Below are 14,271 nucleotides of genomic sequence, written 5' to 3'. Positions count from 1 at the left end.
AAAAAGCATAAACAACTCGATATGTTTTACAGTCTATGTATCCAATTACGATACTTTGTCGTATATGCACAACACGGAAAAATGCATGCTTTGTTTCAACGAAAAATTGAAAATTCTAAATTGTTCACCAATAACTGCGGTCTTCCAAGTGCAGTCAGTTTAATTGCTGCAAATCCATTGTCACTGGCATAACCTACAGAAACAAAATCGTCACAGCTATGTTTGTTCAAATTCGGTCATAGTTTATTTATGAATGTATTTTCGTTCATGCACCAATATAGTACTATAGTTCAATGTTGTCTATACGTGCGTAAGCAAGCAATTCATATAAATAAACAGTTCATATGCTTGGTTGCTTAAGTCTCTCTTAATGTTTACATTAAAATAACGTTTAACGTTTAGGTAAAGTAAGTAAGAGCAGATCCGCTCAAAAAAAAATTGGGGTCGGGGGAAAAAGTCTCATTGACTGCCCCAATCTCAAGCAAAAAAACAAACTATAAAAATAACATATATGATATTGAATCTGATTTTGAAATCATGCTAGAGAGCAACTCTCCCTTTGCCCCTCCCCTCCCATCAGGGCTGCAGGGGATGCGAAAGCATTTTGCATAAACTACTGCCATAAAATACATATAACTAATAGTTTTTTACCAACGGCATCGATGCCTTGTAAGAAAGTCTCCAAATGAGCATCACACTTGTGTTCATCTTCATAAAAATACGTCCTAGCGCTGACAACGTTCTCTCGTCTGTCCATAAAATTTTTGTTCACTTGAAAGTGCTTTGTGGCCTCCTCGCCGTAGGCTGACATGAAAATAATAAAGTCTTCAATAAATATTAGTAAACATATGTATAGACGATTAAATATCAGATATTTCACGAACACAAATAACAGGAGAAATTTTAACATCACCCGACCACTGATGAACACGTTCAACTGGAGTATATAATGAAAGAAATTTTAACATCAGATCACTACTGATGAACACGTTCAACTGGAGTATTTAATAAAATGAAATTTCAACATCAGATCACTACTGATGAACATGTTCACTGGAGTATATAATGACTGTTCTTTCAACATCAGAACACATCATGAAGACACCAGACAGGAGTGTATGATGACTTAACTTTATTTTCAGATCCCTAGGGTTAGTGTAAAAACATCAATTGAAGGGAGGGATTTATTCCTATATTTAAGTTTTGCCGGACTGATTCTCCCTCAATAAATGTTCGTAAAGACATCAAAAATGAAGAGTATATGGAAGAAAGTTTTGACAGTAGTTCAGTTCTTAAAAATCAAAATCTCAATGTTGAGTCACAAAATATCTCACCTTTCAGGGAGTCTTTAGAACAATTGTTTGTGTTTCTATTATTTTCACTAAAAAAGACAACATCATCAAAAAATATACAAAAATAATGAAATCTGAGTCTATTAATTTTATTTCAACTCTAACAGGTCAGTACCTCATGACATCTCCATCAATATCTTCCTCAACAGAGTAATCAAGAATTGCTCCCACACCAAACTTATTCAATTTTTCAACCACCGGTTTCAAGGATGCCTGGTCTGCTCCTCCAACAAAATGCCCATAAAAGGTTGCTTTCATCAAGCCATCAAATAACCGAATGCCAAGCAATTTCTTTCCAAATTTCATTAACTAAAATAGTTTTGAAATTTGCATTTAATAAATACGACAAGTTTTTTAAAATAACATGTTTCAACATCTCACGACGTCATCTTATACTGAACAGTATAACAAATTTATGCAGTTACGGTAATTTTGAAATTATTTTTCTAAGCTTTTTCATAACATAAAATTCTAAGGTCAAACAATTTTCGATGAAAAAATTAAACTTAAATGAATAATTTGCCATTTCCCCAAAAAACTGCCTTAATATTGCAAGAGGCTTGAATCTAAATCATCAAAAGTTCTGAAGAAGTAAAGAATTTTTAGCAAAATAAATACACAAACTGGTTTTTAAGTACTCTCTGCAGAATTATAGCTATGAAAATTTGCAACTTCTGTGTGACAATATGCCATGGGGAAAGACCAAAGGTACCAAACATAATATAGCAAAGAGCCTTGAAAGTGACAACTAATAGAAACATGAAAGCAGCAGAGTGAGGTTGCTCAATAAAATTAGAGTGTACAGTAATATTCATGTATCTTTGCTTTCTGCTTTGCATTTTACACATTCGCTTCTGCCTTGCACATTATACAGGGATGGCGATGCTGAGGAGGGGCAAATAGACACCTATGGACAACAAGGACCATGGACCAATCATCTAGGGTGGGGGCTGCACTGTTTGGTAGCAATATTTGAAGAAATGCTTTTTCACTTTTTCAATTAGCACTGTCGACTGAAACCTCACCTTCCAAGCCACTGAGGGCCACAGATAGAGAAGTGGGAATCTGGCTTAATACCATATCTTGCTAAAAGCTTGATTTTAGCAGTGCAAACTAATGATTATTTTTCATTTTGAATGCATACTTGAGAATTTTGTTCAAGTAGTAAGTAATATTTACCTGAAGAAATACATCCGTTTACACGGTAAATCTGAATGGAACTCATTGGATTATCGTACAACCAGATTTAATCATTCCAGACAATTAATTTCGATCATTTGTCATTAGTACATGTCAATCGATAAAAAACGAACAAACTAAATCATTCACAACGTACCTTAAGATTATTATCCACCAAGAAGTTAAAGGAACATAATCTGAACACAAGCAGTGCACGAAAGATCTCAAACGTTGTTTTACTTCTGTATGCACTTTTGCCATCATTAAAACTGATAATATCTTCCTTCGAGTCAATTCCTGTACCACTAGAAACCGACGATGTTTTGACAAAACGTTTGAGAGTATGACGAAGGAAACACTTGTAAACACTTTCGCATAAACGTTTCTTCGAAAGTCGTCGATGCATTATCATAATTTTTGTTCACTATACGGGTCGAAGAAATGATATTTTAAATATTTTTCAAACAAATTCATTGAAAGTAAGAACCAAGCATAATATAAGAAAAAAAAGAAAATTGACAACTATGTTGTTAAATTAGCATAATTCCATCTGACAGTACGCCAAGAACGACTCGCATAAACAATAGTTCGTGACAAAATTATGACATAATGACCCTCGAAACCAGCCAATAAAATTACACGAAAAGTCAAAAGCTACACAGGTCAGCAAGAAGAATACAATGCAACAAAACCTGTGACAAAGTAGTAAGTACCATACATATGTATTTCTAAACTCATTGAGATTGGACAAGAGAAACAAACTAAATGTACAATCACACAATGATCTTGACATTTGTCTTTCATATAATTTTCTCAATCATTGCAGGTTTTAAAGTCAACCCATGCGTAGCAAATCTACCCATTTTCTACATCAAGTGAAAAATGGCAAATGCATAATCTCGAGCAAAAACACTCGGTTTTATAAAGGGGAGTGACTATACCCCTTGTTTCTGTATCTGGGTGGAAACAGATGGTAGATGCTGGTATGTGCCAAACCAATGTTGATGTTTTTTTGAACAGTAAATCTTATTTGATATTTTGGATAGTGATGAACTCAATCATGATTGGTCACCAAAGAAAATTTGGTAAGTTATGCTCAAAAATTGCTGAACCTGATGATGAAAGATCAAATTTATTCATGGACTGTAGTATGTTATACTCATCATAATACAATGTCAAAAATATGTAGCTATAGCAATGATTACATACCAGTAAAAATAACTTACAACTGACCTATGTGATACAGGCTAAATTAAAAAAATCGTAACTTATCAAAATCTGTTGATAAATATTCCTATTATTGAGGGCTAGAATTTTAAGCCTGGCATAGTTGCGGCCATGATTTCTTGAAAATATGCTTTTACATTCTATTGTCACAAAGACCATATAGTAAAAATTGTATATCCCAAATAAAGCTCTTTCCCTACATATCCAAAGACTTTAAGGCAAATTAAAATGCTTTACAAACACAATCTTACAATGCAAGCCATTCCTTTATGGAGTACATGCTAAGTGGGTGGGCTGTCAGAGGGAGTTTGAGATACCTGACCCAACTTCTCCTTCAATCCTTTCCTGGCTTTTTGACTGCTTTCATTTACTTCCTTCTCCAAACTATTGATTTTTTGCTGAAGAAGCTCGCTTTCCTTGCAAAGTTTTGCCATTTGCAATGTGTATTCAAGCAGGCCCATCTGCTGGAATACTTGATACGTTTTGGCATATCTATGATCCTTAGCTCCATCTTTTCCACTTGCTTCGTCTCCATCGGCAGGCTTCTCCACCAAATTCAAATTTTTGGACAAATCTGAGTCCACATTATTTGATTCAGACATCAAGAACCAATTTATCTAAAGATATTTTGTCCTATTTACCTACATGAATGAAATATTTTGTCATAAAACAAAAACCCCTAAAATACACACGATAATTAACGTGAATTGTCAAGAAAATACCTGTATAAAATCTTTCTAGTCTTGATGCTTTATGTGGTCACTGCTTGCCATGCATTATCAAGAACGATATTTGTAGTTTACTCTTTCCTTCAAATATTGCTATCAATTGAAGTGAAAAAGTGAGGCTCAAAGTCACCAAATCAACCAAACAGCTGACACGATTACTAATTTTACAATTGGCTTAATGGATGGATGGTCGTTTTATGTCGTAACAATCCGGACTTCGGTCGGCACAAAGACATCGGCATTCCCTGACGTCATGAATTATTAGTTACGTCAGTTCAATAGAAATCAATGGTATTTATATATTTAAACATGTTAAGTATTTAATGTATTTAATTTACAATTAATAACTTTTCTCGCAAAGTGTTGTTAAGAATGTGATACTTCGGTCACAGTTGTGTCCTAAAGAAATTTCGGAACCAAAGAAATCTGGTTTGAAAAGTTTTCCAGGAAAAGAAAAAATGCAATTTCCCCCATGACGGAGTATAACATATATACATAGTATTATTTATAATCTCTATGCCTCCCCCCATACTCTACAAACTGATAAAGTACCAATGAAACGAAAATTTTCATATCTGAGTAATTATAATACTTTATAGTACTTTATTCAAGAGATATTTTAAAATGACAATGGACATTCTAAACCAGTTTATGCATATCACTTTTAATTCTTGGGATATTGAGGTTCACTTTTTATTGAATGAATGAATGAATGAATGAATGAATGAATGAATGAATGAATGAAAATCTTTATTTTGACACGCTGGCCTCGTCAACTGGGGTTGATTTTCACGAGGGGCGTGCTTTTGTTGAAAAGCGATTACAAAATTTACTAAGAATTAAAATAACTATAGAAGAGAAAGATGAGTTTAAATATTTAGAGAGTTTAGTTTATTCAATCAGTTACATGTTAAACTAAATTATAAAATGCAAGCAGCAATTTTCTTTTGAAAAAGTGACACGCTTTTGCTATTTCTGATTTCTGCTGGAATTGAATTCCAAACAGAAGCCCCATCATACGAAAAGCTTTTCTTCAAGGAGTTAGTACTAGGCATAGGAACATTCAGACAACTTGTAATATTGCGTAAATTGTAATCAGTGATGTCTTTTCTATAGGTAAACAATCTAGTAAGTGAATTTGGTCCTGCATTTTTTAATAATTTAAACTTTGCTTTAGCTTTTTTTCTAAATATTTCAAAGGTTCCCACTTCAATTCTTGTAATGCATTACAATGATCGACATCATTGCCCATGCTTATCATCATTTTTGCAGCTCTATTTTGAAGCTTTTGTGGTCTTTTGGATTGAGTTTCCCCCAATACACTCCAAACTTCACAGCAATATGTGAAGTAAGGATGTACCAGGGCATTATAAATAGAGATAAGTGTTTGTTTGTCTGAGTATTCCTTTAATTTTTTAATTTTCACTTTTAATTCTTGAGATATTGAGGTTCTTGCTTTGTCCGATTTATCTAACTTGTGACGTCAAATTGCATAATGGAGATCTAAAATCATTGGGTATATTTACCGATACTTTACTTCACAAGGAAAGAGTTCCCTTCATTGTGACGTGGTTAATTGTAAAAGATGTTTCCTACTGGTATCAACCTAAAGTTGTCAGGAAACTGAAGAGTATTTGAAACATTGTGCGAGGTCATTATGCAACATGACGTCACAAGTTGTATAAATTTGAAGTAACAAAAACGTCAAAATCACGAGAATAAAAAGAGATAAGCATTAACTGTTTTAGAAAGTACACTGTCATTTCAAAAGTTCTAGTCATTTCAAACACAATTTAACTTGCAAAATTTTCGATTCATAGGCACTTTTAACAACATGACATTTGATGGCTATAGAACAATGATAGCGATAGGCATTGATAAGTTGTTCATACACAGCAACATAACGGATAGTCCTACAACTTTTCAAAGGCGGAACTGCAACTTCTTAAAAGGCGGGTGCACTTGAAGCAGTATTACAATAATCACCTTTCGTAAGATGTCAACTCAAATAATCTTCGTAAACTTTATATGGATCAATATCGTAATGTTTATGAAAAGAAACAGGAATTTGATGTGCAAGAAGTTTCGGAGAATACTCTACCGGTCGCGCCTAAACCGAAAAACAATAATTGTAAAAATAACGTAAGGGAAAGTTTGTGATTGAGAAATGAAGGCAAAGCGAGATATCAACTATTTCAAGTTTATTTTGACTAGTTTTAAACCTGTCAAATAATACAGATTAGAAATATTCACGAAATAAAAGATTGTTTCGGTCAGTGAACTTCGATAATTATTAGGAGTAGATTAAGTATGATCGTCGAAAAACCTTTTATTAAGTTTGCTGGTAAGCAACTTTTTCTATGAACTTGTATTACCTTATACTTATTATATGGCAAGCGTCACTTCCGGCAAAATGGCGCGCTTTGATTGGCTCAGAAACATTTTTTGCCGGTCGGTTATTTTCCCGTACTCGACCACGGTCCAAAACGCGTAATTTTACAGTCAAATGTAAACAAACTTCGTAATGCAAACAGCAAAACACAAAATAAACGAAACAAAAAAACATTTAAGAATGTGATTCGAATTAAAAACACTTGCAAAACAGTTTAACTATCCAGACGATACTTAGTATAAGAACGATGTTGAAAAAAGTTTACCTGATGAAATGAAGAACTGTGGACAGTATGTAAGCTGAACATTCTATAACATTGCCCAAGAACCATGTCATCAGGGGCATCAGGTGACTGGCAACCACAATCAGACCTCAACATGGCATCAACTAAAACTTTGCTCAGAACCATCCTAAACAACCCACAAAATAAACCATTATAAGCCACTAAACAACGTTATGTTGTTCACTAATACAACCATTGGCGTATGTTTTGTGTGAAATAATGAACTCTTCTTTACCGACAATAAGCACTTTACTAGATTTTCTGTAAAGATTAGTCACTCTAGCTACTTACCCACCACCTCCTGTTATGTACTCATATCCTCGACCTGCGTTACATCCGTACCCATATCTCTCGCCCAATAAGATCTTCTCTTTTGAATTGTAACATGCTAACAACCGTCTTAGGCGGGAAACACTATATATACATGATATTTCGCTTTAAGCAACGACGGCACACAGTGTTTATAAATTTGCAAACGAGCACCTCATTATACTATCATCGTCCACAACAACAAGCCATTTCATCCCTTCTGCTTTTTTGTTGCTTTGACTGTTTTTCATAATTGCCCACAGTTTGTCGCAGTGTCCTGCAAGAAAGTAGTATTATATACGTATAGTAACACATTGCAGAGGCACAAAACCACATTTTTACAAGGTCTGTCTTCTATGTGGATAACGCATTCAGTCTGTGTAACATATGAACTAGTTACTTAAAATACTAGACAAGTGTGTGCGCAAGAAAAAGAAACATTTGGTGACAAAGTCTACTTGGATTGCTTCTGTTTCGCTTTGTCTTACCAGATTCCATATTTGGTACACCTGTATCCTCAGTCGGAATACTGGCATCGACAGTTTCACTATAATACACAATACGTGACGTGTATTGACCAATAGTATTCTTGATCACCGGAACTAGAATAAATAAAAACGCATCGTATGTAAAACAGTAAATACGATCACTATACATATAACACACTATATTTATATATATACATACTAACATATTTGCTCAACTAGCTGAAGATTTAATAAAATCTTCACCAGATTTTCTAGTTAGTGAACTTTAATGATAATTACAGCATAGATTGGACATCGATACATTTCGAATCAAAAGTCCTTGTTGACATGCACTGTCTGCATTCAATAAGACTTTTTATCGTTTACAGTATTTAATTAATAAAACTAAATCTAAATTACCTTATACGATATCTGAATATTAAGTTAGAAAAAAGACGAACCTCTGTCTTTATGGTATTTCTTGGTTGTTTTGACGGCAAAAAATAGATCTTCGTTTGAAAGTTCACCCTATGATTTTATCAGCAGAGAAAAACAAGAGAAATGATGTTATTATTGTAAGAAAAATAAAGCGTTTGATCATTAACATCAACAACAACAGCAAGATAATTAAAATTAAAATCAACACAAATTAAAATCCAAGACGAGTAACTTACATGTAGGTAAAAGTTTATTTAAAACCGTGTAAGGGTTAGAACCTTAAGGGGAAATAAATCGTCTGACTTTATTGATGACTTACGTACACACGACATGGAAGAATCAATAAACGACGTCACGCAAGTTTCGTCATCATCGAGAGTGCTTGTACAGAACTCTGGGATATCTGTGAGCTTAATGCCCTTTCCATCGTGAAAAATGTACATCGCCACCTTCGAAATATACAAATTTGATTTTTTCACGAGTCAATCAAAACTTTTATTGAAGATTTACTTTATAAAAGCACAAAAACCGCAAGAAAAACAGTTAATCGTTGAAGAAAATCTATATGCTAGTATGTACCTCGTGTTGCACATCTATGCTGAAATCAACTTCAAGTGGCTTGTCAACGAGACGTTGAGCTAATCTGGAATCAACACAAAAAATATGTTCAATCCCACTTAATTCACAACAGATTAAAGATTTCACACTGAAACTTATTCAGGCGATTTGGAATTAAGACTCCAATAATCTAACACCTACTTTACAAAATAATTAAACAGGACAATACAACTCATTATGACTTTTTAAAACGATCTGAGTACAAACCCAACTTACAACAGTAAAAATTTCAGCATTACCTTTTCAATAACGCGGAGCTCATCGCCCAGCCAGCTGAGAAATCAGGGAACGAAAACTTTGATGGATCTTCGTAAAAGGCAAAATGATGAATTATGGCAGGTTGAGGATCTTGCAAGGCATGCCCAAGAAAATGCTCCTAAATAAATCAAATTTGTTTGAATGAAAACATAGAAGGATTTTACATTGAGACAAGCTTTTTAAGCATGCATGATGAGGAGCGCATATAAAAACAACTTTTTCAGAAGAACATGGTACAAGCAGGCCTGGTTACTACTACATCTTTCTCTTGAAAGTCATGTAGTGCTCAGTTCTGCATCTCAAAGTTTGGTGAATTTATAGTAAAAGCAAATGATAGATTCTTGTACAAATTATTATGGAGTGATTTCTTTCCTTTCCTTCAAGCAAGGAGATGTTAGATACCTTGGTTTTCGCAAGAGCACTAAAGTGCTGAAAGGAATGACTAACTTAAAACATAATTCAATGAAATGCATTTCACTTCACTCAGTCAATGGGGGCCATTACACTTGCATATAGTGTCTACCAGGTGTATCACTGTGAAGCTATCGTGAAAAGAATAACACAAATTGGAAACACACAATAAGAAATGACTGTCTTTGTTACAAAGAAGGCAATTTTACTGTATAGCAATGTTGACATAAAAACATCAGTACAGGTGCGTCATGAAGAGACAAAAACTCTCCATTTTACCTCAGAGTAATTGTAGCGACCCAATACTCTCAAGACTCCATGCAGATCAAGCAATGTATCATCTTCACAGAAAAAGAACCATGATTTTAAGTTCAAAAATTCATTTGCCAAACTAAACAAACATTACAGATATTAAAACAAAATGCATATGCACAGCACCATCAGGCTGACATGGTTTGTCCTAAAATGACAACTTATGTACTTACATACATACATGTTTATAATAGGAAATATTGTCCATGCCCCATATGGGGCCCAGTCTTCATGAAGCATTTTCAAAATAAGTTGACCCTAAGGATAAAAGAACAGCTGTTTAGAATGAGAAAGGCATAAAGTGTGCAGTAGGGTTTTAGAATATGCAAAAACATGTAAGAGAAAGTGAGATCTATTAAAAAACATCAGCATAACAAGCTCGTAAGTTTTATTCTGTAATGGAAATTTGAAACATTATATAATATTTATAATATTCATATTTATAATATGTACCTGAAGTGCTCTAGCTGTTATTTGTTCATTGAGTTTCTTTTTAAATCTCTCTGCTTTTTGCCGATGATAAGAATCATGTTGACTTCGAAGAATTATAACAAGTTGATCTATGTACAGTGATTTTTCAAGCAAAAAAACTTTTTATTCAATCGTTTATTAGAGGGCGACCAAAAATTCCAAATTTCCAGTGAAACGGTAAGATTATATTTCAAAATTAACTTGAACTCACCCAAGCCTGTAAGTCCCTGAAAAATAATTAGAAATATATGAAAAGTCTTAGAACATTGATGCCAAATTGCTGAAGGTAGAAATAAAATTTTCATTCTTTTATTTTTTTTGCAATACTTCTTCGCGAAAGTATCTGGTTTGAGTCTTGCAAAATTCTGCAACTGCAAGTTATTTGCAATAAATAAAACTAGGAGATGATTGAAACCAATGGGAGATACTAGTTTCTATACAAGCTCAAGAAATTGACAAGCATCACCAGAGTATCACTAACGTTTTCACTAGACGTGCTGTTGTCTTCCCCACTCGTAACAATTGACCCAAACTTGAATCTTTCAAGATTTTCGTTTGTTTGGAAATCGTTGCAAAACACAAATATGGCAAACACTGGAAAAAATACGTAGAAATAGAAGGATTTTAAAGGTTTTAAAGCATTTTTGATAAACGAATACTTGTGCAATACCTTGCAACGCGACAAAAACAAATTGGAAATTGTTAATAGCCATGAGTTGAAAGTTTTTCTTTTGACTTATGATTCTTTTGAAAATGATTCATTAAAACGAGTACATATATTGATAAATAAGGCAAAAGTTAGCAGGACAATGGTGGATCTACCGACTAAATGGGGTCAATTTAAAGTCTTTTACTTTTTACAACAAACATGGCGTCGGCCAGGAGTGGCGAAGATGTAAAAATAATGGTTTGTTGGGCGATTTTGCACTGGATTAGAAAGAAAACGAAGACGTTCAACAATTTACCGGATTGTTTTACTTTGTCGTTGCAGGAACTAGAGTTTCGATGGCTTTTAGAAAAGCAGATTCCTTCAATTTTAAGAAAAATTGAGAGCATTTTAAAGGTGCATTTACATATTAAATTTCTCGTTCAGTTCACATCATGCATGGAAGATTATTACATGTTTGTAAATGATGATCGTCCAGGTTAATAAAGTCCTGAGAAGGACTGTTTTTGTTGTTGTTGACTGACGTTTTGACAACCTTAGCGGTAGTCATCTTCAGAGTCAAATGAGGAGTAAACGTCAGGTTAGCCGTATTTGTTATCTGGTTCTTACGTCATTGTATTGTGTGTACAGGAAATGTGTATTGTCATTGTGGATTAGTGTGAAGTGTAATGTTTTTAGTTGATCGTTTGTTTGTATTGTGAATAAGTCGTTTGTAAGGTGCCGATAATTGCTGTGATCTGTTCAGGGGGGCTTGTTCCAAGTTGGCATACCAACTTTCTATACCAACTTTATTAACCTGGACGATCATCATTTACAAACATGTAACGGTACTCCCGGGTTCAAACCATTTACTTTATCATGGAAGATTATATTAAAGTTTGTATAAGAGTTACGGTCACCAGCTAGTGTTATGGGGACAGTCACTGTCCTGGATTCATAGAGATTGGTGTAGTGTTGTGATGGCTGATGTAGTGTTGTGATGGCTGGTGTAGTGTTGTGATGGCTGGTGTAGTGTTGTGATGGCTGGTGTAGTGTTGTGATGGCTGGTGTAGTGTTGTGATGGCTGGTGTAGTGTTGTGATGGCTGGTGTAGTGTTGTGATGGCTGGTGTAGTGTTGTGATGGCTGGTGTAGTGTTGTGATGGCTGGTGTAGTGTTATTTTCCTAGTTTTATGCTCACTGTTTAAGTTTAGTAGCTCAGATTGTCATAGTGTTATGGTGGTTGTCGAAGTGTTATGGAGATTATTCTAGTGTTATGGAGATTGTTCTACTGTGATCAATGTTGACTGTCGTAGTATAATGGTGATTGTCATAGTGTTATGGTAACTGTCGTTCTGCTATGGCAATTATCATTTAAAATTTTTTTTTCATAGGCATGTGATGATAAATTCAATAGTGCTCCAAGAAAGAGAACGGGTACATAAAAGCTCTTATCATTTGCGTTTTTCAAGGAAGCTTGAATAATAATTATTTTCAATTTCTTTTCAATGGCTATTTTGAGTATTATTTTCATTATTTTTTATTTCACAGAAAAGCCAGACAAGTTCTTGTTGAAAACACCCTGGCAAGTTTCTTAGATAGATTTTACGATCTGACAAAGATTAAGATCAAAGGCCTTGAGTGGCAAAAAATATTAAGTTTACTTGATAGATGATAACAAGTCTTCATGATAGAAAAAATGAAATTACACTTTTATATTATTTTGCAGTGTAGACGTACTTAAAGGTTATGTGACAGTTAATGGGGATTCTATAACTAATGCGGTGAGTTTTTGATGTTTTTCAGTGTAGGAAACAATTTTCCCAACCCAAAACCAATTTCCTCAGACTTTAATCGCACAATTTTTTGTTTTTGCGTCCATTTGATCTTGAAATTTCTTAGGAGTTTAAATTGAAAGTGCCAAAAATTAACAATGGTGACATTCATACATATATAAAAGAAGCTTCTCCTTGGCGACTTGGTCAAGTATGGTGAATATATTACTTGTATTAACAGTAAATCCAACATGTTTCCAATTTCATTGCAGTTCTTGATAAATGTTGTATGCTGAGACCTGCTGTTGTTTATGACAATACTTATTTTGAAATGGTAAAACTCAAATCGCTTATTGCAGGTGCAAGATGCAAAAAACAATCTCCAGATGGCAATGGAAAAAATTGGCGTTGCTCTTTCGCTGGAGACATTTACAACTAGAGCACAAATAACTGAGGTGATATTTCATTTCAAAAACCAACAAAACAAAACATATAGCTTTAGCTGTTTAACTTACAGATCGTTGACGAACTCATCAGTGATATTTCCCGTGGAAAGGCCAGTTTAAGCGTGCCTGAAAGACAGACTGTTTCAGAAATCATGTCAAATGGATCTTTGGTAATACTTGAACAGTTTACATTGTCAGATACAAGTTGGTGTCTGAATTTCGACATTTGTTACTAGAATGGCTAATAAGAATCCGTACCATTCAATTGAGTGTGCTTTTGACCAGTAGAAATCAATCAATCTTCCTTAGTTTAGATAGTTCATAAGATATCTGTGTTCTTGGTGTTTTTGTATTACGTCATCATGAGGCATGCATGGATTTAAGAGAAATCAACCCCCCAGCTGAAACTCTTCGCAATAATTGATCATTTTATCAGTCAATGTTATGTTTGACCAATTTAAGGTGTTTTAGAGTCAATAACTAGGATATAATTATACTAATTAGTAATTACTTTTACCCACATCATACACTTAGTTAGAGTAAACCGGAAGTCAATTTACATGTCTGACGTCCTATTGACGTTATAACATAATATTTATGACGTTCGCCCCTTAATGTGATGTAATAATTTCTTACCAGAATGCATTCAAACCATCATTACCGGGCGAGGTCGTCGTAAACTTTCATATAAATTGTCATAAACTTGTCTTCGTTGTATATGTCCTCAATTCGCTGTCTGCCGCGAACCTTTCTGGTGTGCAGGTACTACTTTATTACTGACATGCGTACTGTGATTTCGGTTATGATTTGAAAATTCTTCTTTGTGGGGTTGGTGAAAAATTTGGTTTCAAAAATGCGTATGAATCATACATACAACTTGGACATAGTATAATTGATAATTGGGGGGGGGAGGAGGAGGGCATATATAATACATAAATTCCCACTCTCCCCCACCCCTCCC

At 34.3% G+C, this 14,271-nt stretch overlaps 2 protein-coding genes across 4 annotated transcripts; both read right to left on the bottom strand.

Moving 5' to 3' along the window:
- Window positions 1-16: 16 nt before the first annotated feature.
- On the bottom strand, window positions 17-3,112 carry LOC124434979 (proline dehydrogenase 1, mitochondrial-like). The gene is made up of 5 exons (XM_046984945.1): window positions 2,689-3,112; window positions 1,468-1,661; window positions 1,335-1,381; window positions 652-804; window positions 17-193 (listed from the first exon to the last, which is right to left on the bottom strand). The coding sequence occupies exons 1-5, from the start codon at window positions 2,941-2,943 to the stop codon at window positions 96-98; spliced, it is 747 nt and encodes a 248-aa protein (XP_046840901.1). The 5' UTR covers window positions 2,944-3,112; the 3' UTR covers window positions 17-95.
- Window positions 3,113-4,760: 1,648 nt separating this feature from the next.
- On the bottom strand, window positions 4,761-13,715 carry LOC124434976 (beta-1,3-glucosyltransferase-like). Of its 3 annotated transcripts, none has more exons than XM_046984940.1 (15): window positions 13,380-13,715; window positions 10,927-11,039; window positions 10,657-10,672; window positions 10,428-10,534; window positions 10,156-10,232; window positions 9,942-10,053; window positions 9,233-9,369; window positions 8,955-9,018; window positions 8,699-8,824; window positions 8,399-8,465; window positions 7,959-8,072; window positions 7,645-7,747; window positions 7,453-7,575; window positions 7,144-7,288; window positions 4,761-6,596 (listed from the first exon to the last, which is right to left on the bottom strand). In XM_046984940.1, the coding sequence occupies exons 1-15, from the start codon at window positions 13,534-13,536 to the stop codon at window positions 6,486-6,488; spliced, it is 1,572 nt and encodes a 523-aa protein (XP_046840896.1). In that variant the 5' UTR covers window positions 13,537-13,715; the 3' UTR covers window positions 4,761-6,485. The 3 variants fall into 3 exon arrangements, with proteins under 3 accessions (XP_046840896.1, XP_046840897.1, XP_046840898.1); XM_046984941.1 differs by lacking the exon at window positions 13,380-13,715 and adding an exon at window positions 11,411-11,543; XM_046984942.1 differs by lacking the exon at window positions 13,380-13,715 and adding an exon at window positions 11,116-11,265.
- Window positions 13,716-14,271: the final 556 nt, after the last annotated feature.

This window comes from Xenia sp. Carnegie-2017, unplaced genomic scaffold (assembly GCF_021976095.1).
Source record: "Xenia sp. Carnegie-2017 unplaced genomic scaffold, XeniaSp_v1 HiC_scaffold_14, whole genome shotgun sequence".
In the NCBI taxonomy this organism is placed as follows: domain Eukaryota; kingdom Metazoa; phylum Cnidaria; class Anthozoa; order Malacalcyonacea; family Xeniidae; genus Xenia; species Xenia sp. Carnegie-2017.
The sequence above is the reverse complement of the archived record's forward strand: the minus strand, read 5'-3'. Positions and strand labels throughout refer to the sequence as shown.

Coding starts and splice junctions, on each gene's coding strand:
- LOC124434976 (XM_046984940.1), bottom strand. CDS start 13,536: ATGTCGAAATTCAGACACCAACTTGTATCTGACAATGTAAACTGTTCA. Junction 8,466..8,698: donor TTGATTCTTCCATGTCGTGT/GTACGTAAGTCA, acceptor ATAAAATCATAG/GGTGAACTTTCAAACGAAGA. Junction 6,597..7,143: donor ACAGTTCTTCATTTCATCAG/GTAAACTTTTTT, acceptor TTTTCGGTTTAG/GCGCGACCGGTAGAGTATTC.
- LOC124434979 (XM_046984945.1), bottom strand. CDS start 2,943: ATGATAATGCATCGACGACTTTCGAAGAAACGTTTATGCGAAAGTGTT. Junction 1,662..2,688: donor TGGTGGATAATAATCTTAAG/GTACGTTGTGAA, acceptor AAACTATTTTAG/TTAATGAAATTTGGAAAGAA. Junction 805..1,334: donor TTCTAAAGACTCCCTGAAAG/GTGAGATATTTT, acceptor TTTTCATGTCAG/CCTACGGCGAGGAGGCCACA.